The 23,461-nt window shown below is 45.2% G+C and overlaps 1 protein-coding gene and 1 long non-coding RNA gene across 3 annotated transcripts in view; one reads left to right on the forward strand and one right to left on the reverse strand.

Annotated features, from left to right (window-relative positions):
• On the reverse strand, positions 1–9,024 carry LOC103003859 (uncharacterized). Of its 2 annotated transcripts, none has more exons than XR_450530.2 (3): positions 8,963–9,024; positions 4,562–4,669; positions 1–994 (listed from the first exon to the last, which is right to left on the reverse strand). It is a non-coding gene; the product is annotated as an uncharacterized LOC103003859 (long non-coding RNA). The 2 variants fall into 2 exon arrangements; XR_450531.2 differs by having other exon boundaries at positions 4,562–4,696; positions 8,963–9,016.
• The window catches only part of FBP1 (fructose-bisphosphatase 1), a 26,576-nt gene continuing 11,740 nt past the window's right edge, over positions 8,626–23,461 (forward strand). Inside the window, exons 1-3 of the mRNA XM_007176968.3 lie at positions 8,626–8,929; positions 19,243–19,405; positions 22,267–22,359. Coding sequence (XP_007177030.1) covers positions 8,760–8,929; positions 19,243–19,405; positions 22,267–22,359 — 426 coding nt within the window. The 5' untranslated portion in view covers positions 8,626–8,759. The remainder of the gene's footprint in view (positions 8,930–19,242; positions 19,406–22,266; positions 22,360–23,461) is intronic.

Raw genomic sequence — 23,461 nt, forward strand, 5'->3', positions numbered from 1 at the left:
CGGGCAACACTTGGTGTACATGAATATACATCACTGCATCATACATTATTATTATTATTATCACTTTTTTTTTTTTGGCTGCATTGGGTCTTTGTTGCTGCACGTGGGCTTTCTCTAGTTGCAGTGAGCAGGGGCTACTCTTCATCGCGGTGCGTGGGCTTCTCATTGCAGTGGCTTCTCTTGCTGTGGAGCATGGGCTGTAGGCGCATGGGCTTAAGTAGTTGCACTACGTGGGCCCTAGAGTGCAGGGGCTTCAGTAGTTGCGGTGCGTGGGCTCAGTAGTTTTGGCTCGTGGGCTTAGTTGCTCCGTGGCATGTGGGATCTTCCTGGACCAGGGATCGAACCCATGTCCCCTGCTTTGGCAGGTGGATTCTTAACCACTGTGCCACCAGGGAAGTCCCCATTATTATTTTTAAAAACAGTAACAATTCAATGGATATCATCAGTAGGAGTCTAGTGAGAAGTGTTTTGGTATACTCACAGAGTGAAATACTTTCCATTAGTTAAAAGAATCTCCAGGTGATAGTCTTGTGAGTAGTTTGTTTTTGTTTGTCTTTTAAATTTTAAATTTTTTATTTTTTTATGACTTCATCATTTAAATGTTTATTTTATATTGGAGTGTAGTTGATTAACAATGTTGTGTTAGTTTCAGGTGTACAGCAAAGTGATTCAGTTATACATATACATGTATCTATTCTTTTTCAAATTCTTTTCCCATTTAGGTTATAACAGAATATTGATCTCTGCTCCCACTGGCCTTTATTGGCTCCCACCCAGACAGCCCTGGGAGCCTCCCACTTGGTGTCTCTTTCTCCATTTTCTCTCCACTTCAATCTACCCCAAGCGTTACATCAAGGATAAGTAGAATCTTGTCACATGTCATTTGTCATAAAACTTTGAAGGTCCTCTGCCGTCCTCAGTGGTGCTTCTCAAACTATTTGTGGTGAAAGACTGGTTTTAAAAAACACTCCCAATCCATCATGGGTCATTGCTTCTGTAGAATACAATAAAAGTGAATTTCAAGAAAAATGAGATTAAAAAGACATAAAATACAGGTCCCAAATTTTTATTATTAGGTTCCTTAGACATACATTTGTTGTCAAATTGCTGTGACTTTTTACTCCCGATCTCTATACTTACCGTAGACAGGTAATGAACACTGCAGACCAGACCCCACCTGCAGTGGCAATGGCCTCCAGAACTACATTCAAACGCCTTATTCTCATGTTCAAACACTCCATAGTCTCAGCCAATCTACTCTCCAGGCTTCTCCACTATTCTTCTCTCATCACAACCTTCCACCTTGTCAATCTGGTTGGCTCACTGTCCCTCAAACTCGACTCAGCTTTCTTATGCTATTTCTCATTCTTTTTAACTCCAGAATGTTCCATCCTGGATATCAACCCTCAATACCTATCTAAATTCTAACAATAGCAGTAGATTAAGCATCTATTAATTTTCAGGAGCTAAGCTTTTATGCATGATTTCATTGAACCTGTATAACAGGCAAAATGCTAATGTTTATAATTATTTACTTTTTTTTATAGGTTAGAGGAGATTCAGTGTTATCTCAATAATGACAATCATTGGCTGAGGGATGATCACTTATCTGGACCAGTGAGAGTTCAACATTGGATTTTTGCTGGAACCGGGGGGTGGGGAGTAGCTGAGCTCGTAGAACATAGGTCTGGAAATGCCTTTGGCCATACATGCTCCTTCAAGGGGAGAGAGTGTCTGAGTGATGACACACAGAGGAAAAGAAAACTGAGAGCTGCAGAGAGACGCTTGCCTCACCCCAGTTCCTACACTTCTTTGGTTATTATTCACCTAGTTCCTCATTGAAGTCAAAGAACTTGTTCTGCAGCTCCTGGGACTATTGCTTGGGCAGAAGAAAGCTACCTCTCCTATGTCAAGACCCTTCCCACAGCAGCCTAGAGCCAATGACAGGTTGACACGGGAATAGAAGTTCTGGCCCCCTTGCCCCAGCTACAGACTACTCTGAAGGGTCACCCCAGCTTCAGAGGTCCCCACAGGGCTGGCTGAGCCCTCCTGCAATTGCACCATGAGCTCCATCCTGCTGCTGCAATAATCAGCCAGTTTACTATCAGCAGGGGTAAGAAAAGAAAGCTGATTTTTTAGGTAGGAGAATGGATCACTGGGGAGTGGGGTGGAGCAGGAGAGGGGGAGCCATCATAGAAATGGAGCATGGTGTGGGAAGGAGTCTCAAGGAGTCAATGGGTTCAGTGCAGCTGTAACAAAATTGGTAATGGCTCACACACTACGCAAATCTGCAGTATTGTGTGAGGTGAATGTGTTTTGTGATGTGTGAGGAGGTGAAATTGTTGCAGCACAGGGAGAAATTCCATGTGCAGAGGTGTCCACTGTCCTCTGGTCATGCACCTTCCTGACTCTGGCTAACACCCGGGTGATGGGTTTATGTATCTTGACCCAGAAAAGAGCTAGTCACAATCAACGACGTGATGGATGGGACATAACTGCACAACAGGCAAGTACAATCTGAGTCTCCATTCCCAAGTCCCTTCAGCCCCTTTTTGATGACAAGGGAACTTTCTTCTGTTCTGATGAAAACAACAGTTGTTGAAATAGAGCAGGACCCTGTAAGGGCTCTCTGGGTACAAATTCTTTCTGTGTCTCATCTCTAGTTTGTAGGAAATAGGCTTCATTCAGCCTTCTAGACTTTCCCTGAGTTCCAAAGGGCAGATTCAAATAGTTGCTAATCATGGAAGGAAGGGAATGCAGAAACAAAGGAGGAGCAGTCAAGAAACAATAGTGCAGCCCTGGGGCAGCGTCCTGGTTCTTTCTCAAGTAGTATATACAACAATATCTTTGAGTTCTTCTGCAGGCACTAAGGCCCCTACCTGGGTGGAAGGTGGTAACTTCAGGCTGAGCCCAAGATTCCTGAAATACTGCCCTATTACCAACCAATCAGAGGAAAGTCTGCACACAGTGGAAGATAATGAAGACTCTGACCCCCTCCCCAAATGATTCTTCCTTTAAAAACTTTCATGGTTGGCTTCCCTGGTGGCGCAGTGGTTGAGAATCTGCCTGCTAATGCAGGGGACATGGGTTCGAGCCCTGGTCTGGGAAGATCCCACATGCTGCGGAGCAACTAGGCCTGTGAGCCACAACTACTGAGCCTGCGCGTCTGGAGCCTGTGCTCCGCAACAAGAGAGGCCAGGATAGTGAGAGGCCCGCGCACTGCGATGAAGAGTGGCCCCCGCTTGCCGCAACTAGAGAAAGCCCTAGCACAGAAACGAAGACCCAACACAGCACTCAATCAATCAATCAATCAATCAATCAATCAAAAATCTTAAAAAGAAAAGACCCCAGCCCCTCGCCTTTGGGGAGGTGGATTTGAGATTTGTTCTCCTGGTTCCTCGCTTGGCTGCTTTGTGAATAAATCCTCTCTTTAAAAAAAAAAAAAAAAAAACTTTCATGGTCAAGCAGAATCTTTGGAGTTGGTTCTTGGACATGAGTCTGCCTTTTCCCCAGGCTGCTGGCCTCCTGAGTACAGCAAACTTTCCTTTCCAACCAACACTTTCTTGAGTATTGCCTTCCTCAGTTTAGTAACATTGTCACTACTCATATAACAAAGCTTACATGGCATGTACTTACTATAGGTTGGGCGTGGTTCTTAAACACTGTACCTGCATCATTGTATAATCTTATGAGGTGGCTACAGTCATTAGCCCCAATATACAGATGAACCAAATGTTGCTCAGTGAGGTCGGTAACTTGCACAGGCCTATACCACCAGTAAAGGGTAAGGCTGAGACCTAGACCCAGGCCATCTAGCTCCAGAGTCTGTGTACCTGACCACCATGCAAAGTGGCCTATATCTAAGGGGATGGTTTGTCTTGTAAGTAGTGGGCGTCCCTTCATTATGGGTAACAGGGATCAATAGCTGAGCTAGACAGAGGTCTCTTCCATGTACTTAGTGTGTCCTCTGTGTCCGGCTGGGAGTTGAGCACTCTGCCATCATATCACGTCTTGCTCATGACACCCCTCCGAGCTGGAACAACCATCCTACTTTACCAACAGATAAACTGGGTTTAGCAAGATTGGGTAACTGGCTGAGGTCTCCAGGCTGGGGAGAACTGGAGCTGGGAATCCAGCAGGCCTGCCCAACCCCAATCCTGAGTGCTTCACCTCTTACCAGGGATGGTTTCCAAGGGATTAAACTTCAGGAGGGCTGGGCTGGACTTTTACAGTCCCATCAAATCTGAGATCCCCAGAGACTAAATGTCTGACACATAAATGGGCAAACACTTGAATAGAGCTGCTATAACTAGTGGCCAGGCCAAAAATACTAGTCATTACACTTCAAATTTTATATTTAAGGAAATATTTCTTCTCCAAGGCCCTCCCCCCTTTTTAGCTCTCTGCAGTATTTCTCCTGAAAAGTTGCCCAAGGAGCAAAGAGTTAACTGGGTCCTCAAGGGTCTGCTCTTCCTGCTATCTGCGGTGGCATCAGCCCCCCCTTGCCTCGGGCTATGTGAAGAGTCAGTAGCTGTCTTTCCTGGTGGTCCCACCAACTTACCTCATCCAGTGCTCCCCCATCTGACAACCCTGGGCACAATCACCAGCACCGAGGTCCCCACAGCTGAACTCAGCAGTCAGTTTTCAGCTCTCATCTTGCTGGGCCAACCTGCAGCATTTGGCACATGGGTCAGCCCTGAATCCGGTACAATAGTACAAAACTCATCAGTTACAAAAGAGGTTGGGTTCAAATTGCATTTCTGGCAAACAGAACAAATGAAGGTCACCTGTTTAGATGGTTAACCCCTTTTTACTAATATTTATAGAGATGACACTTAAGATTTGTATTTGTCCTTGACAAATCAAGTTCCGAATTACCTACCCCCTCTTTCTTTTTTTCTTTTGATAATAGTTACCTTCCTGAAATTTGCATTTTAAAGATGGCCTAGATAAGAATGCTTGGAGAAGACCTAAGAGGAGAAATGCAAGTTCCTCCTAGAAGAAACTTGTGTTACCTTAAGATCAGAAAAAAATTTTCTCAATACTTATAAGCCTCTTAAGACGAATAGGGGAGGTTTTGGGAGTCGTGAAAGGATTGGTAGGCTTTGGATTGTTTCTGTAGGACCTCTGGTCCTGTAAAGACTAGATGTGTAAAAGAAGGACAGCTGTTTTTAATTCCCCCTCCCGCTGCTGGTCTCCAGATCTGGTGATTGGGCTGCGTTTGGCGTTGCTGCAGCCCCTATTTTGGTAAAGTGCCATAAGGCACTGCACATAGGGAATCTCATCCCACTTGTCTAACCTTTTGCAGTAAAGATCCAAATGCAGGGTGGTATTATAATTTAGAGACCCATTTTCTGGCCACTTTTCTTGATCTTCTAACAAGTACTGGGGCCAGGCAGCATTACTGAGAAACGCCATCTGGTTTTTCGCGTGGGTTGATACTCAAAAGATTTCCAATTTAGAATACATTCCAATGGACTACAGTTGGGAACAGAAATGTTGTTTCCTATTCTGATGTACCACAGGGAGGCAGCCATTCTCAAAGGCTGACTAACGTGAGTTATAGATACTAGAGTTTGCTCATCTTGAGCCTGAAAGTGAGGCAGGAGATAGTTGAACCCCAGGGTAAGCAGCTGGAGTTCGTTCCCTGTGGACAGAAACTCCAAAATATCAATAGCAGGACAATCGAGAGAGGAGGCTGGACCCTGCCCAGATAGAAGACAAAAGACCACATATTCCTCATTCTCGAAGTCAAGGACACCCTCCTGACTACACGTGTGCAGAAAGACTCCTTGGAGGTCAAAAGGTGAGGGGGCACCACCCCACAGTAAGTGATGCCAACCTACCCATAGGCCTCTTCGCTAGAATCCACCTTGGCTAAGAGATGCACATGCACACATAGGAGGACCCTGAGATATACCAAATACAGACTCAGAACCAGGCAAAGCAAGATGATTGGTCAAAGGAAACCCAGGAGAAATGCCCCATAAAAGAGATTCTATCATGAGGGTGCGACTCTCTCTCTGAGCCCGGCCGTGTGTCTATCCACAAGTACTGTACTCTTTTTCCTCCTAATAAACACTTTACTTGCTTCACGGCTTCCTGGGTCTATGTGGAAATTCATTTCTACACAGCTGACGGGCCAGGGCCTTGTCACTGGCCACTGGTCCCTGGTGGTCTAGTGGCTAGAACTCAGTGCTCTCACTGCCGCAGCCTGACTTCAGTCTCTGGCCAGGAACCCAAATCCTGCTTCAAGGCCATCCAAGATCAAAAGTAGTTTTTCTAAGGTCACTGAGGAACTCAGTTTCAACTAATTTTTTTAAACAGATAAGATAATCAGATCCAAGTTTGGCAGTCAGTTTCTGCCATCTGGAAGAGTGATTTCAGGGACCCTGTTCGCACCTGTGTTCCCTGCACCCAGAGGTCTCTTGTTTCTTATTAAAAAGGAACTCAACCCCCGCACCCTTCCAGTCACAGAAAAGGTGGCTTCTAAACCCAGAGGTCTCTAGTTTCCCATAGGAAGGAATGCAACCTCCCAGAATAGTAGGAATGGAGTTCCCACTCACAGAGACCTGTGGTTCCTTACCGGCAGGAATGCAACCTCCCAGTTATAGAAATCAGAACCCCTGGACTCAAACCCAGGGTGAAATCAAATACCCAAGCCCAGTTGTGTGCTTCTCAAATTCTGCTTTAATCAAAAGTGAGGCTATCCTGATATCCCTACCTATTATAGCACCGGTCCTGAATTCTACACACCCTCTGAAGTCTGCTGGTGTAACATGGAAGAGCTAAATCGGATTCCATGTTTGATCTGTTTCTTTGACTTTAACCTTTGCTTTTCATCGCTTTTGTTATTATAATCATACATAATGGCCTGCCTCAGGGAACCGTGCCCCTCTGCCTGAATGTTAAACTAAAGTGCCTCTGTTCAGCTCTCAGGGAGACAATCTGACCCTGCCCACCTGTGGATGGCTGGAAGAAAGAAGAAATGAACACATCCCCTCCCTGAGGCTGGCCATTTTAGGGGATATTGGCAAAACTTATGGCCTTTTTACTTTACTTCCTCATCTCCTCCCCTTCTGTGTGCGATAAAAGAAACTGGCATCCAAACCCTGATAAGATGGTTTTTCAGCGACACTAGTCTGCCATCTTCTCGGTCTGCCAGCTTTCCAAATAAAGTCGTATTCCTTGCCTCAACGGCTCTCCGATTCACTGGCCTGTCGTTAGGCGAGCATGGCGAGCTTGGACTCGATAACACTAGCACTGAACAGAGTCGTTCGCGTGACCACTTTGCCCACAGAGATCCAGGGAGCGAGCAGTCTCTGAACCAATAGATACCCAGAAGAACAATGTTTGACCAAGAGAACCCGGATGATCTGACCAATACCAGAAGCGAATAAGTCTACCTCACTCCTGTGTGGTCGGCTCCCCTTGTCCCTGGTCAGGGCACATGTCATACCAGAGTTGCCAGAAATTGTACTGGACTCAGTGGGTCCATCTTTTGGGGTGCTTAGCCAACGAACACACCAAGTACTTAAAAAAAAAATATATATATATATATATATATATATATATATATTTATTTATTTGGTTGCACTGGGTCTTAGTTGTGGCACGTGAACTCTTAGTTGCGGCATGCATGTGGGATCTAGTTCCCTGACCAGGGATGGAACCCAGGCCCCCTGCACTGGGAGCGCGGAGTCTTATCCACTATGCCACCAGGGAAGTCCCCACACCAAGTACTTTTGATCGAACAGAAGCATTTGTTACTTGTGACAAGGAGACAGGGGATAGTTCTCAAATCACTGCCTCACTAACAGTAAGTGCTCAATAAATGTTGTTCTATGAATCAGTGTATGAATTGCCTTAGGACTGCAGCAATGTGCCTACAAAGCAGTCAAGATGTGGCCTCAGAGCCCCTGGCCTCAGTATGGTATCCAGGAGACACTTCCCTGTGTCTGTGACTATTTTCTCTGCAAAATGCAGTTGTTGGAAAGGAAGGTCCCCAACAGCTCTCAAATAACAGGAATCTTGAGAAGAGGCCTGAATTAAGGATCCCAAACCAGGCCATCAGACAGGTAAGGAACAAGGGAATCCACGTCTCCTGAAGTTGGTCAGAAGAGCCAGGTGACAGGCCAAGCAGGGGTGGACAGAGGGCAGGGAGCAGATGGCAGGTGGCCACGGTGGGGGAGGGAACCGCAGCGGTTAGAGCCGCCAGCCGGAACCCGGGAGCAGCTGGGCTGCAGCTCTGCACTTAGCACCACGCTTACCCTTCCCAACTTAGACGTTTTATATCTTGGGGGGAAAATCATGATTTCACCTCTGTGGCAGGGTCGTTGTGGGGACTGAAAAAGACCATGTAGGTGGCCCGGAGCAGCGCTCCACCACGCCAGTGGCCGTGCTTGGAGGAGGCGTGGCGCGGCGACAGCGGAGGAAGCGGAGGTGGCGGTGGGCCGCGGGGGAGGGGGCAGCCCCGCTGTTGGAGGAACTGAGACTGGATGAGGATCCCGGACGGGGGATGGGGGTGGGGAGCGGAGTGGGCGGGGCTGCATTTGGAGGGGCGGGCCCAGGGCGTGGAGGTGTTCCTGTGGGCGGAGGGCGGTAACCCGCGCCTATAGGCTCCGCGGGACACCCCGCTGGGACCGGGCCCACTCCGAGCGGTGCTGACCCTCAGAGGCCATCGGTCTGCGCTCCAGCCGTGTCCCACCGCGTCCTTCCGCCTGCACCTGCCGCCCAGCGCCCAGCAGCCCGGCCACAGCATGACGGACCAGGCGGCCTTCGACACCAATATCGTCACCCTGACCCGCTTCGTCATGGAGGAGGGCAGGAAGGCCCGCGGCACGGGCGAGATGACCCAACTGCTCAACTCGCTCTGCACCGCGGTCAAAGCCATCTCCACCGCCGTGCGCAAGGCGGGCATCGCGCACCTGTGAGTCAGGCCTCTGTACCCCCGACCTCTCACCTTGGCCGTGTCCTCCCTCTCTGGCAGGGGAACTGCCGGGCAGTCCGATGTCTGATCCTCTGCCCCTGCTGTCAGTCTCTCTGTCTGACATCTGGGACTCTCTCTCCCTCTCCCTCCCTCCCTCCCTCCCTCTCTCTGCCCCTCTGCAGAAGCTCAAGCCGCACTCAAGGCTAGTTCCCTCTTCCATTAAGCTTCCCACCTGGGGGTCTGTCTCACAGTCCACAGCTGCATCCATCCTGCAGCCTGCGCCCCTGGGCTGAGCAGCCTGCCTTAGCACCCCTCTGGCTTCCTCCTGATGAAATTGGCTGGCCAGGTGGGCACCAGGTGGGCACCTGGCCTGACTGCCATACCCATCCTAGCCTCAAACAGGAAAGTGCTGGCCCAGGTGCCTTCCTTTCCCTTTCTTTTCTTTGACCTCCTTCACTCCCTTTGGAATTGGGGTCCCAAGTCAGGTTTCTAATTCAGTACCTCCTTGACCCTAGACAAGTCCTGTTAGGAGCAATGGGTGGAACCCCCACTGGGAGGAGGCCCTCTGTCCAGAGCTTTCAGGGGCGGCAGTGCTGGTGTGCACAGGGCCGCAGGAGGCCTGGAGTGGGGCTGGAGATGCTGTATTTCTAAGACGTTCTTCTGTGGTAGGTGGGGCTGAGACTGCTGGTCCACAGATCACATTGTGTTTAGCAAAGCAATCACAGGACACGGGGGTTCAGAGAGTACCTTCTTGTGTGGCTTGTTGTAAGTAGCTCAAGTGCCCTTTGGTTCATTCTGGTGTGCACGAGCATTTTATGTTTAGACTGGTCCTCACTATAGCTCAAGGGTGCCTGGGTTTTCAGATTGCCCACACTCCTTCCTAATATTTCCCACACTTAGGAACACCTTAAACATTGTGCACAGTGCTCTTAGCTGATCTGAAAAAGTATAACCCCTGCAACCTAGTTTCCTTTTCTGGTCAGCTCTTTGCCTTTGGTCCCACAGTATGGCTTGGTAGAGCTAACTATTTTTTTTTTTTTAATTTTAATTTTATATTGGAGAATAGTTGATTAACAATGTTGTGTTAGTTTCAGGTGTACAGCAAAGTGAGTCAGTTATACATATACATGTATCTATTCTTTTTCAAATTCTTTTCCCATTTAGGTTATTACACAGTATTGAGCAGAGTTCCCTGTGCTATACAGTAGGTCCTTGTTGGCTATCTATTTTAAATATAGCAGTGTGTACATGTCAATCCCAAACTCCCAATCTATCCGAGCTAACTGTTAAGGAAGGAGTGTATCATCACATTTATTTTCAGATGTCAAGCAGGGACGGCCCTTGCTGGGAGAGGGATTGGGACAGTACGTTAGGAAGGTGGTGATTCCATTACTATTTCACCTATGGTCCCTCTTAATACATTTCTAAGGAGGCTGTGCTTTAGGAAACACACTCAATTAAAATCTTACTTCAAATTTAATTTACAATAAGTAAAAGTGTCCTAACAGCTTTACCTGCCTTTGAAAACCAGGGGGCTTCTTCAAAAAGAGTGCTTGTCATTTCTTGTATTATTTAAAAATGTGTCAGCACCTTTCACAACCCCAAAGAGACTCAGAAACACAAGATCTGCTTTGAAGTGCACCTTTCCCACCTTTTAAGTCATGTCAGATAGTGGGACCTTAGGTAGTGGGATTTTGATAGTGGGACCTGGACAAAGGGTGCTAATGTTGGCTATATAAATTATGTATATTTTTACACTAGGTACCTGTAAATACCAGGTTAAAAAATATTGTTGCTATAATTATAAATTCCTTAATAAGTTGCACTCAACAAACATTCAAACCACTCAGAAGAACACAACGGGAAAAGTGAAACCCACCTCTACCCATTCCCTGGGGTATCCACTATTCATAATTTACTGGTTATTTTACTAGATACTTCTTTTTTTTTATGTCTTTTTTTTAAATTGGAGTATAGTTGATTTATAATGTTGTGTTAGTTTTTGGGTGTACAGCAAAGTGAGTCAGTTATACTAGATACTTCTTTATATTAATATAAATTTATACATGGATACATATTTCCATATGACTCTTTGTAAATAGCAAACAAAATGGAATCACACTTAACATATTCTTCTGCAGTTTGCTTTCATTATTCAACAATATATATATTCAACGTCCTTCAATGTTAGGACGTGTAAATCCACCTCCTCCTTTTTAATTGCTGCATTGTGTTCCACTGCATGGACATATCATGAGCTATTTGACATTTCCCATATGTTTAGGCATGCCACTGGTCTTTGACTATTTCAAACAGCATTGTACCTGTGAAATGGGTGTTGATGCATGGCCATATGGGTGGCTGCCAGAGGAGGACTAGAGCCTGGACATTAAGTACTCCTGTGGGAAAATAAGTTTGACTGTCTCAGTATCACATGTAGTTGAGCAGGGGGCAATAAGACAAGATCTCAACGTAGGTCTCCAGATTACACTCATGACTTCGATATCCTGGATGAAAAGGCCAGCATGCCTGCAAATGACTTGTTAGTGCTGATGACTTGCCCTAGAAGGGCATCTAGCCAGAGGGACAAGATGATTGCAGATTACAGGAACCTTGCGGAACCAGTTTATGGAGCTCAGCCATAACTCCTCATCAGGGACAGATCAGGAGTTTAAACGTAGAGCCTGGAGAGCTCTCTCTCTCTCTCTCTCTCTCTGTCTCTTTAGTTCTAGAAGAGACTGAGAGATGAGAATGATACAGATCTTATGCTGTAGGAAAAATATTACAAGTGTAGAATTATAAAACAATAGAGATCTGAAAGATAACTTTCCTAGAGGTACCAAAAATATGATGTGGATGCAGAGGACTGTGGAGTATCAAGACAGGCATTTGCAATGGTCAGGAAAAGATGCTCATAGGCTTGATGGCTGGAGAGCATTTTAGGCTGGGCCATCATGTGAGGAAATGTACAAAGTAGGAAGGTGTTTCTGGAAAAGTTGCTCATTCAGTTTGACTGAAACCTGGACTACTTCAAGTAATGTAGTGGTGGGACATTTGAGGATGTTAAATTGTGGGTGCATTGGGGGAACATCAAATGGCAAGGGTGAATACTTTATATTTGGGGAGATAAGCAAAGGGGAGAGGTACAGGTTTTTGAGTGGGGCAGTGGAATGACTGGAGATTCATCTGGGTCAGGTATGGCTGGAAGTATAGAGTTAAAAGAGAGAAAGCTAAGACATGTGGAACACCAACTGAAGAGGGGAGGGGTGAGGAAAGCAGCATTCAAAGCTAGGGGATTAGAGGGGAGGAGAGGGAGGACCTGGGAGAAGTCTGGGTGGGGATGGGGGAGAAGGACAGCAAGGGAGGTTCTCAAAGAACCCCTAGAGCAGGGCTGTGCCATTAAAAACAAAAACAAAAACGAAAAAACAGAAAGCCCCCCCAAAACCCAGAATTCCAAAGGAGGAGCTGAGTTTTAGAGGCTGGAGAAGGGTAGGAAGATGATGCCGACATTTTGGTGATGTGGAACTTGAGGTGTTAGAGGGCCATCCAGCTGGAGATGTTGCCCAGGCTGCAGTTAGTTGCGACAGTCTGGAATTTGGGTGTGAAGAGCTGACTAAAGATTAGGCCACTTGGGGCTTCCCTGGTGGCGCAGCGGTTGAGAATCTGCCTGCCAATGCAGGGGACACGGGTTTGAGCCCTGGTCTGGGAAGATCCCACATACCACGGAGCAACTAGGCCCGTGAGCCACAACTACTGAGCCTGCGCATCTGGAGCCTGTGCTCCGCAACAAGAGAGGCTGCCATAGTGAGAGGCCCGCGCACCGCGATGAAGAGTGGCCCCCGCTTGCCGCAACAAGAGAAAGCCCTCGCACAGAAACGAAGACCCAAAAATAAAATAAAAATAAATAAAATAAATAAATATTAAAAAAAAAAAAGATTAGGCCACTGGATTTTGGCACGTTCACCCTCAGGCAAGAGGAAGAGGAGAAGAAAATTAGGAACCGGTTTAGCAGAACAGGAGCATGCAAGGCTTTAAGAGCACATTTTGGAGAGAGGTGGAGCTGGGCTCAAGTTCCTGGCTCTGCTATTTAACTTCTGTGAGGATTTAGGCAATTGGCGTAACATCTCTGAGCCTCAGCTTCCCCACTTGTAAGATGGAGACAACTGTTTTTTTAATCCTCAAAGAGTTGTATGTGGAGGATCTGAGTTCATTAAATTGATACTGTCATCATTGTTTTCCTAAGCTGAAGTTTTTTGTTTCTAGAAAACAGATAGCTCTATATTCTGCTTTTCATTCCTTAGTAGTTGCCCACATGCATTTCAACAGGGATATGTTCCAGGCTAGAATATTATATATTAAGATGACTTTGCTCCCTCAGATTGGTTACCAGAAACTTCCCATCATGCTCATGTGACATCAAGAAAACTTTCTTGTAAATATGAGGTCACCTCTGTTGTTTGGTGGAAGAAAATAATAAATAACTTTAGTTTTAATTTTGGAATTACAGGTCAGTTAACACATACTTGAGCTTCTTCAAGTTTGCAGAGTTTACAATCTTAAACTTCTGGAAATTTTATCATATGTATCTTATATTTCTTGAATTATCATGTCCATATTACCAAAAAGGAATTGTAACTTCCTTTCCACACCAGAAGCATAGCCAGCCACATACCATCCTATTTGCTCATTTTGGGCTGGCATGAACTCAAGCCAACCTTGGGGTTTGTGGTCTTTGAAGCTGCTCTGGTTGACACCTCTTCTTCAATGTATAGTCGTCCCTAGGTATCCACCAGGGATTGGTTCCAGAACACCCAGCAGATACCAAAATCAGCGAATGCTTAAGTCCTTTAGGTAAAATGGCTGAGTACAGTCCGCCCTGCGTGATCTCGGATTCAAATAACTACGGGTGGAAATTCGCAGATGCAGAACCCCAGGATACCAAGGGCGGACTGTATTTTTCATCCGACCTTTGGATGTTCTGGGCTGGGTGAATGGTTGGTCATTTACTTCAGAATCAATCCATAACAAGTCATGTTACCTTCGACTTCAGTAATAAGGATTAAATAATAATCTGCCTCCCTTTTTCTTCTAAAAATGAGCTCTTCCACTTGGCTCTTGTGCATGCTATCTAAAGGGCAGCCTACTTTACACTGCCATGCTGACATCAGAAGGGAAAGGTCTAGTTAGTTAGCAAATCAAGGATGTCATCGAAAGTTCTTCCCTAAGTGTGGCCCTGGCTCCGGTCCTTGTGTCTAGGGATCTGCTTCAGAAATGTTAAAGGAGCCTTTCCCCTGACCATCATTAACTGCAGACTTTATGGCTGTGAAATGGCTGTAGAAACCGTATGCAAATTTGAAAAACCATGCTAATATTTAGTCCAAATATCTAAGGATTTAAAAATACTGGCCAAATTAACCTATCCTTCTAAAGAGTTTCCCATCATATAAATTAAAATGACTTAACAGTTGTTTCAAATTTTCAGTGAGGTTTTTATAGTAAGCATAAAAGGAGATATTACAATACTCGCCCTGTGGTGTGGCCAAAAAAAAAAAAAAAAAAAGAAGAGATATTACAGACAGCAGCTTCTCAAATTGATTTTTCTCCCCAAACTCCAGAAAGAGAAATTTTGTGTCTCTGGATGTTTAAAAACAAACAGTCACAAGGGCATAAACCCTGACAGCATAAACCACAGGATGCTGTGCTGCCCTGAACAACTTGGGCTGCAGGGCCAACTAATATGAATAAAATTGAAGTGACATATCATAAGCATCTCAAATGAAATAATATTCCCAGGGAGACTTTAGTCAAATGTGAACTTTGAGTGCTTTCTTTTCCTGTCAGTTACCTGTGACACTGTTCTGCATTGCCTGTCTTCCCAGAAGCTGCCTGAAAAACTGGTTTAGAAGTCATTTCCCCACCCCTTCATCAAACAACCTGTACAACCAATCTGTGGGCTCCATTAAGAACAATGATGGCTGCCATTAGCCGCTATGAATCAGGTGCATCATGTGGGTTAGCCCTCACCCTTACAAAGCCTGGAAACAATCAGGGAGTTGAGACAACTTGATGGAAGTCATATAATCAGTAAGAGGAAAGGCAGAATTTGAACCCAGGTCCCTGGTGCTGTGTTCTTGTCAGGACCCACCTTGCTTCTCAGCATGGTTGTATTACTGCTGAGGGGAGTTAGGGATGGGAAGAGAATGATACCATTTCTTGTTCACTACCTTGGTGCCAGTCTCTGTTCTAAGCCCTTTACCTATGTCAACTCATTTACTTCCCCCCATCCTCATCCTCATACATACTATGACATAGATACACTAAATTCCCATTTTACCAAAGATCAGAGATGCTAAGAGATTTGCACAGGGTTGGTTAACACGTGGCAGAGCTGGGATTTGAACCCCCATGGTCTAGAGTCCCAGCCCACGGAGGAAAGCGCATGATGCTGCTTCCTTTCCCCACTGCTCCTGCACGTGGCCATCGGGTTATACAGTAAAGGCTCTTCTTCTATCCTTTGGGGCTTTTGATGGAATGATGACTGATCAGAATGCAGAAGGGTATTGTTTCTAAGCGATTTTCTGAAAACTTATGAAGAAAATAAACTCTATGTGCTCTTCGGCTGATTAGTTCCTTGAGGATTTTCTTAGGGCTTTTTTCTTCTGTCAAAGTTGTAGAAGCCTTTCCTGCTTCCGGCTTTTCATTGATCCATGGAATGTGTTCCCTCGGGGGTCTTGCTTCCCTTCTGGGGGCCCCTCCTGAGGCAACTTGGGAGAAGCCTGACTGAGCGTTTGCCTAGTCCTGACTCATCATCCCTGGGCAGGATGACACAGGGCCGTGTGAGAAACTCCTCGTGTCATGGCTAACTTCCTGCGCTAAAGTGCAACGTACAGAATCTGAGGTGATTGGGTATAGACTCAGATATTGTCACTATTGACATGGCAAGCTGGGAATTCATTCTCCTGAATCCTGTTTCTACCTTAGAATCGCTTTCCTGGGCCTTCTCGAAGACTTTCCTAACACAAGGTCTCACCAAGGGAAACCCTCCCAGAAGATGACCTAGAAGAGTTATAAAGTGCCTGAATTTTGAGTTTGAGGGGCCCAGAATCATCTATCTCCATGTTTTTTATGCTTCACAAGCAACTGGAGGATAGATGGGGAAGGGTCCTTCTGGTTAGAACAGAGGAGGGACCCTCCATGGGAGTAAAGAGGAGGAAGGAGGGGTGACCACCCAACCAGGCAGGGAGGTGGAGCCATCCCAGTGGTCTTCATGGTTTGGCCATGAAGATGGCCATTTCAGTTCTGGTGTGGTGAGTGTCCCCTGCAGTGTTCATCCTGCAGCTGTTATATGGCCCCTCCCCACTCCCCGTGGACAGGTGGTACCACACTCTGTGACCCAAGGGCAGGATCCACCTCAGAACCCTGGAACAGCAGTGAGGAACCTGGCTGGTGGTCTTGGCTGGACAATCCAGCTGCCCTGACGCTGACTGTAACCTCTTGTAGCCCACCGCATGGGAAAAAGACTTTGAGGTTTAAAAAGTTACTTATATAAATGTGCACAGAGTAACTCCTCCCATTTGGAAATATGTGAAAAACAAACTCCCTGTTCCTTTGGATAAATTACTGACCCGGAGCTGTTCTTTGGAATCATTACTGGCTGGCTTCTTTGGGCTCTTTTAGGGCTTTGTTATAGCTTCATTTTCGTTTGAAAAACATTCAAAGTATCCTTCAGCTGGAACTGCTCCTTTCCAGTGAGACCTTCCTTGACCATCTAAACCCCTTGCCCTGCCATCCCCCAGCATCTTGTTTCATTTTATTAGAGCACCCGGCACTATCCAATGTTATCTTATTCATTCAAAAGCACTTGCTTGTTTCTTGTTTGCCTCACTCACTAGAATATAAGCTCCATGAGGGCAGGGATCTCATCCATCTTGCTCAGCACTGTAACCCCAGCACTCAGCACATGGGGACAATAGATATTTGTGGAATAAATGATCACTCACACAGGCCTCTAGGAAGCTTTTGAGTAAGAGGAACTGAGGCCTGACTGTTCTTCACCTATCTCGCTGAGCCAGATACCCAGAACAAAGTGTAAAGTAGGCTTTTCCCATGCCTGCCTCAGGGCCTTGTCCACCTGTCCCAGCCTCCCAGGCCTCCCTGGAACTGTCCCCATAGGCCGGTCCCTCTGGGGACTGTGCCAGTGGCTTCCTCCACACTCCAAGGTGTGGAATGACCTTGAAGTCTACCGCTCCTATACTTATTCCTTCAGGCTTGGGTTTCTCTTCTCTTCAGTGGATGCTTTTCAGCAAGTATTGCTTGAGGGCCTACTGTGTGCTGGAAGTTGGGACACAGTGGGGGAAAACATACCCTCTGTCCTCATCCTCATGGAAGTACAGATTAAACAACCATGCCAACACGAAGATGATGAAGCCTGGGGGATCTTGAGAGCCCCCTCCCCTCCCACAGTATTGCAGATCCCTAATGAGTGCTTCCTTTAGCGAGCAAACAAGGGACTTAACATGAGGCGTGAAGGGCTGTGCTAAACCCTTTGTGTATGTGTGATAAGTGTGTAATCCTCCAACAGCCCCACGAAGATCATTACCCTCCATGGTCACGATTGAAAAGGAGGACTCAGAGAGAGCAGGGGACTTGCAGAGCTGAGGGCTGAGCCAGGTCTCTGCCATGAAGCCCATGTTCTTTTCCATCAGCGTTATTCACCCTCCTGAATTAGTAGTGACTTTAATGGTAGAAGTGTCAGGCTAGGAAGGAGAGCCAATTGGTGCCAGCAGGGCCATTGAGGAAGATGTAGGCCATTGAGTTGTTGGCCCCTGCCAAGCCCTAGTTCCATCCAGAATTTGGCTGACTTCTTTCTTCATCAGTGTCGGCCTCACAATCGAAGTGAGAAAGAGACTATGTGGAAAGAGAAGTGAAACCCCAGCTGCAAGTCTGATAGATCCCTTGGTCTTTTACTTATGAAATAGGAGTGACATGATGAAAAGAAGTGGGAGGAGGGCTGGAGGGACAAGACGCTGTTTTCCAGGTGGGCGAGGGAACGATACTGAAAGAGGCAACACTGGAGAATGGGCTTGATGATAACTGGAGTTACCTCCTGGAGAGTCAGGCCAGGCGAGCCGTTTGGGTTCGGACAGTTTCTGGTGTTGGCTCAGTTTTGTCCAGCAAGAGACATGCAAGTTATGTTTAGAGAAAATGCATTTTCAGGAGTTGAGCAGTGAATGCCATGACAATCAGTCCCCAGGCAAGTGCTCCCAGCAATCTCAGCCAAGGGCACCATGGTACCCCTTCTCTCCCATTCTCAGCTGTTTGGTGGTATCTTCAATGCTCCTACTCTTTCCCTTCCCACGTCCAGTCTCTTATCTTGTTCAGTGCATCCTTCTTCTAAAACATTTCCCCTCCTTTCAGTGTTCCTACTCAACCCCAGGCTATGACAACCCTCCTCTTCCTTCATTCTAACAAACTAAGCTCCATTTTGTACCAGCCACTTGGATTCTGGAAGCTCCACAATTACTGACTTGCAGATACCTTGAAAATAAAGTAAGGACTCCAGACTTCCCAATCCCTTCAGCCCCTAGGACTCCTGCCAGAGGCAGTGAGGTGCCATTAGGAGAGGCCTGGTTTGGAAGTCAAAGTGAGCTTCTCACCTCTCCTCTGCTGCTCCAGTTTAGAGAAACCCATTGGTGTCTTGGAGTGAGCGTCCTCCTCTATAAAATGGGGTAGTGGGATCTGTCAGTATTTCTTTTCTTTTAGGATCTCATCAGCTATAAAACCATAGATCCCTTGGCTTAGTTTCCCTCTCAGGCTCCTTCCCACCCAGAAGGTTTCTTTGCTTGCTGTGCCTGTCAACTGATTCATTATGCATTAGCTCATGCATTTGGGAGAGAAAATTGGTTCTTGGGGCAGGTGAAAAAAAATCAATCTTTTTGGGTATGAAATATATGTACACACAGTGCGTAAACAGATACTTTATCTGCAATATTAAAATTTCATGGGGGAGTGTGTTAGAGAAAAAAAACCTCCTTAGGGGCCATAATGAAAAAAAAGCTTGAGAAACATCGATTTAACCACAAAGGTGTGCTGGGTACCATGATAGGAACTGGACAGGTGAATGACAATATTTCCTTCCCTCCAGGAGCCAATCCAGATGGATGACCATCTTTCTCATTCTATTTCTTACAAACCATGTGTCTTCTTTCCTTTCTTCTAAATCTTACCAAATGCCCTCTTTGAGTGAGTTTATAGATGCATTGACATATTCTGGTGGTCATGGCTTATATTTTTGTATCTTTTCTTCCCTGTAGCTATGGAATTGCTGGCTCTACCAACGTGACGGGTGATCAAGTGAAGAAGCTGGATGTCCTCTCCAATGACCTGGTTATTAATGTGTTAAAGTCATCTTTTGCTACCTGTGTTCTTGTGTCGGAAGAAGATAAACACGCCATAATAGTAGAACCTGAGAAAAGGGTGGGTCTGCTCCTACACTATTGAGGATTTTAATGTAATCATTTTTCTTTCCGGTTTCATAAATGACTCCACTTGTTCAGCCAAGCTGGATTCCTAAGACACAGCCTAGATCCCTCCTGAACCATCAGTCATCATTTCACAGATTCCACTTCACTGCTGTATCTCAAACTGTCCTCTCCTATCTACACTTCCACCACAGTCCATGCCGTTATCATCTCTCCTGCATGCTCATACATGGGAGAGACTTAAATATTCTCATACTGATCTCCACTTCTAACTTTTTATTGTCATGTTCAAGGCTCTTCAAAGTCTGGCTCTGTTAACTACGTCCTTCCATCCACCCAATTCCCAACCTTCATAACCAACCTTCCTGCTAATCTAAGCTGTTCATATCAGTGATTCATGCATTGGAATCCATTGGAATCCTATTAATCTTGTTACCAAACTCAGGATGCTCAAGAATCCAATACTGAGAGACAAGTGTTGGGTAAAAGGAAAGACAGCCTTATTGAGGAAGCCAGCAATCCTGGGGAGAAGGTGGACTCATGTCCCAAAGAACCAACTCCCTGTTGCCCATCTGGGGGCAAGAGTTTTTAAAGGAGAGTTTCAGGGGTGTATAAGCAGAGGGAGGGGGCTACATGCAGAACAACACAGTTAGCTTTGATAATCATCTTGAAATTGGCCATGTGGTGGTCTGATCAGTGTCATCTTGATTGTTTTAAGTACAACTAATCTTCAACTCCAGGGTCAGTTTGTTCCCATCTCCTTGAGGCCAGTTCTTAAAAAGAACTGTGTAAGATGGAGGAGCTTTTGTCATTTCTAGTCTGGTCATCATGTAGTTAACTTCTTCCACCTGTAGGGGATTCAGTATCTGCAAAACAGCTTAAAGGATATGGCTCAGAATATTATCTATACCCCATGAGGAGGAACTAAAGTTTCCTGACTTTGTTTAATGACTAAACTATTATTATTTTGTCTTGTTTGATTGTTTTCCTTTGTTTTTTCATTTTCTCACTTCTCTGGTTAAACTTATTCTTTGGCTAAAGTTTTTCTACAGGCAAGAGGCAGGCAGAGGACATTGGGGTGGGGGGAATCTGTCTTAAGAAAGCCCTGTAGTGTCCTGCTCAGTTACGGTCTGATTGCTTCTTGAGGGCAGAGAATGAATTATATTCTTCTCTGTATCCCAGCCTCTAGCACAACATTGTAGGGGATCAACAATAAATTATTGTTGAAAAGGTGAATGAAAGAGTATATCCAGCTTTCACTGAACAACAAAAATCATGTAATAATAGTAACGAAATAAACCATTTGAGATGGGTTACTATCTTTCCCTGTTTGAGATGAACTGGGGACATGAAGGAGTAGGATGAGAAAAAAAATTAATCAGAAGATGAATTTAAAGAGACTGCCTGATATCCAGTCTGACCTTTATAAGAGGGATGGGGAGCCACATCTGATTAACTTGTTTTACATCATTCTTAGAATACACTACGTGTCAGATTCAAAGTTCATGTTGTTCTCTGCTGGGCTTCTGAAGGTACTTGGCAGTTTTAGGCATGTGTATTGAATTTGTTGTTTAGTATTCTCCATTGGTCTGCCCAACTGCTCTGACTACAGTGTGTCTTCGTGGTAAGCATGTTCCTGTTTTCCTGATGACAGTTTCTCCTGTGTCAACCAAGGTGATTTGTTAAGAGCAGGAGGTCAGGGAATCAAAGAATTGCCTTAATTTGATGCAGAAATTTAAAAACCACCTCTTAAAGTGGCTAATTTGGAGGTGAAAATCTCCAGTGGTGTGCTGGTAAACTGGCTCTCTATTAGAAAAAAAACCCTCTGATTTGTAGCACTTGCCACTTTCAACTGTGCAAATGGTCCCCCAGAGTTGATTTTAAGCTACCAACATGACATCACTGAAAACAGAGTTGGGAAGAGATGTGCACCATTGGCCCTTGAGAGCTGACTCCAGCCAGCTCCCACATACCCCTGAAAATCCTGTCCAAAGAATGAGTCTTTAAGTCGTCCTACAACAGCTGAGGGTTATTTCCTTTGGGAATTACAGTAGGGATATGGTTGAAAACTCTGTGCACTGTAACCCCAAGTGTCATCTATAAGAACTGCATGAAAATTTCCTTAGAGATCTTAATGTTGTCTTTGCTTCACCTATGATATTATGTTTTTCCCTTATGAATAAAGTTTTGTTTCTCTTTTTCCTTTGACTGCCAGGAAACTCAAACCAAAATTATGATTCATTTAAATCAGTGATATCGGAAATTATTACTTAATTATCTGTATTCCTCACCTTCATCTATATCTATTCCTCCTATTCTAAGTTGTGTTTTCTCTGCCTAATGATCTTTTGATATATATTTGTTGTTGTTATTTTCACTCTGTATACCACCTCATACCTTCCCTGACAGAGTATAAGTAAGACACATTTCGTGAATTTTCGCCTAGATTCCCTCTTTTAACCCCCTGGTATATACTCTTTATTTCGTTACAATGTGTTCTTTTTTTTTTTTTTCTTTTTTGGCTGCATTGGGTCTTCGTTGCTGTGCGCAGGCTTTCTCTAGTTGCAGCAAGCAGTGGCTGCTCTTTGTTGCAGTGCACAGGCTTCTCATTGCGGTGGCTTTGCTTGTTGCGGAGCATGGGCTCTAGGTGCGCGGGCTTCAGTAGTTGCAGCACGCAGGCTCAGTAGTTGTGGCGCACGGGCTTAGTTGCTCCACGGCATGTGGGATCTTCCCGGACCGGGGATCAAACCCATGTCCCCTGCATTGGCAGGCGGACTCTTAACCACTGTGCCACCAGGGAAGTCCCAATGTGTTCATTTTAAATGTAAAGTTGTGTTTTCTTTTTTTTTTGCTCAGGGTAAATATGTGGTCTGTTTTGATCCTCTTGATGGATCTTCCAACATCGACTGCCTTGTATCCATTGGAACCATCTTTGGCATCTACAGAAAGGTAAAATGTAATGGATCAAGCTCCTGGTTTGGGACCAAAAGGAGAGTTAAGTTTGAACATCCAGTCCTGTTTCACTATTGGTGGCACAGCCAGAATGTACATCATGAAACCCTGTGAGGCTTGAAATAGGTTTATATGTCAAGTTCTGACTTTTTCCAGCCTTAACTGCATAGTGAAAATCTATTAGGTTGTTAAAAGAAAATGTAGTAAAAGTGGGTGGGAAGAGAAAGATATTTCACTCTTTTAACTGTACCTTGCTTTCTTTTGTGACAGAAAATAAAATTAAAAACAAAAGAGACAGTGTAGGGTAGCTGCAATGATGTAACTATGTGAACTGAGAATTGTGAGAGTGTGACAACAATAGAGAGTACTTATATCAAAATTGTCCTTTAAATCCTCTAAATCAGGGGTCTGCAAAGTATGGTCTCCCTGGGCCAAATCCAGCCCATTGCCTGATGGTTATGGCCTGTGAGCAAAAAATAACTCTTTTGAATTTTTGAATGGCTAAAAAGAAAATCTAAAGAATAACATTTCATGACCCGTGACATTTATATGAAATTTAATTTTCACTGTCCATAAAGTTTTAATGCCACATGGTCAGCTCACTTGTTTACTATGTTGCCTTTGGCTGATTTTGCACTGCACAGGCAGGGTTAAGTGATTTTGATAAAGACTGTGTGACAGTAGAGCCGAGAATATTTACTATCTGTTGGTTTATGGAAAGAGTTTGCTGACTCTGCTATAAATTATAGAAAGCACACTGGTACAGTGTGGGGATCCAGGCTCGTGCCCTGGGTCTTTTCTATTTGGGTGACCTGAGCAGGTAACTCTACCTCAAAAGTCTCTTCCCTTCTCTTACTTTAAGTGTGTGTGTGTGTTTGGGGGTGGAGGGGGGCGGTTTGGTGGAAGTGCATTCAAATATATACAAGTGAAAAATAGAATGAATAGCCGTGGGCCCATCATAAAAAATGATGAAATCTAAAATATGTCACCTTGGCTTCAGCCTCCTTGTTTATTTTAGAAATAAAACCTCACAGATGCCTTTGAGGCTGAGCCCTTTCCTTCATCTTAATGGACGAGGTGGCTAGTTCAGCCAACCTCT

Source organism: Balaenoptera acutorostrata, chromosome 6 (assembly GCF_949987535.1).
Source record: "Balaenoptera acutorostrata chromosome 6, mBalAcu1.1, whole genome shotgun sequence".
NCBI lineage: Eukaryota > Metazoa > Chordata > Mammalia > Artiodactyla > Balaenopteridae > Balaenoptera > Balaenoptera acutorostrata.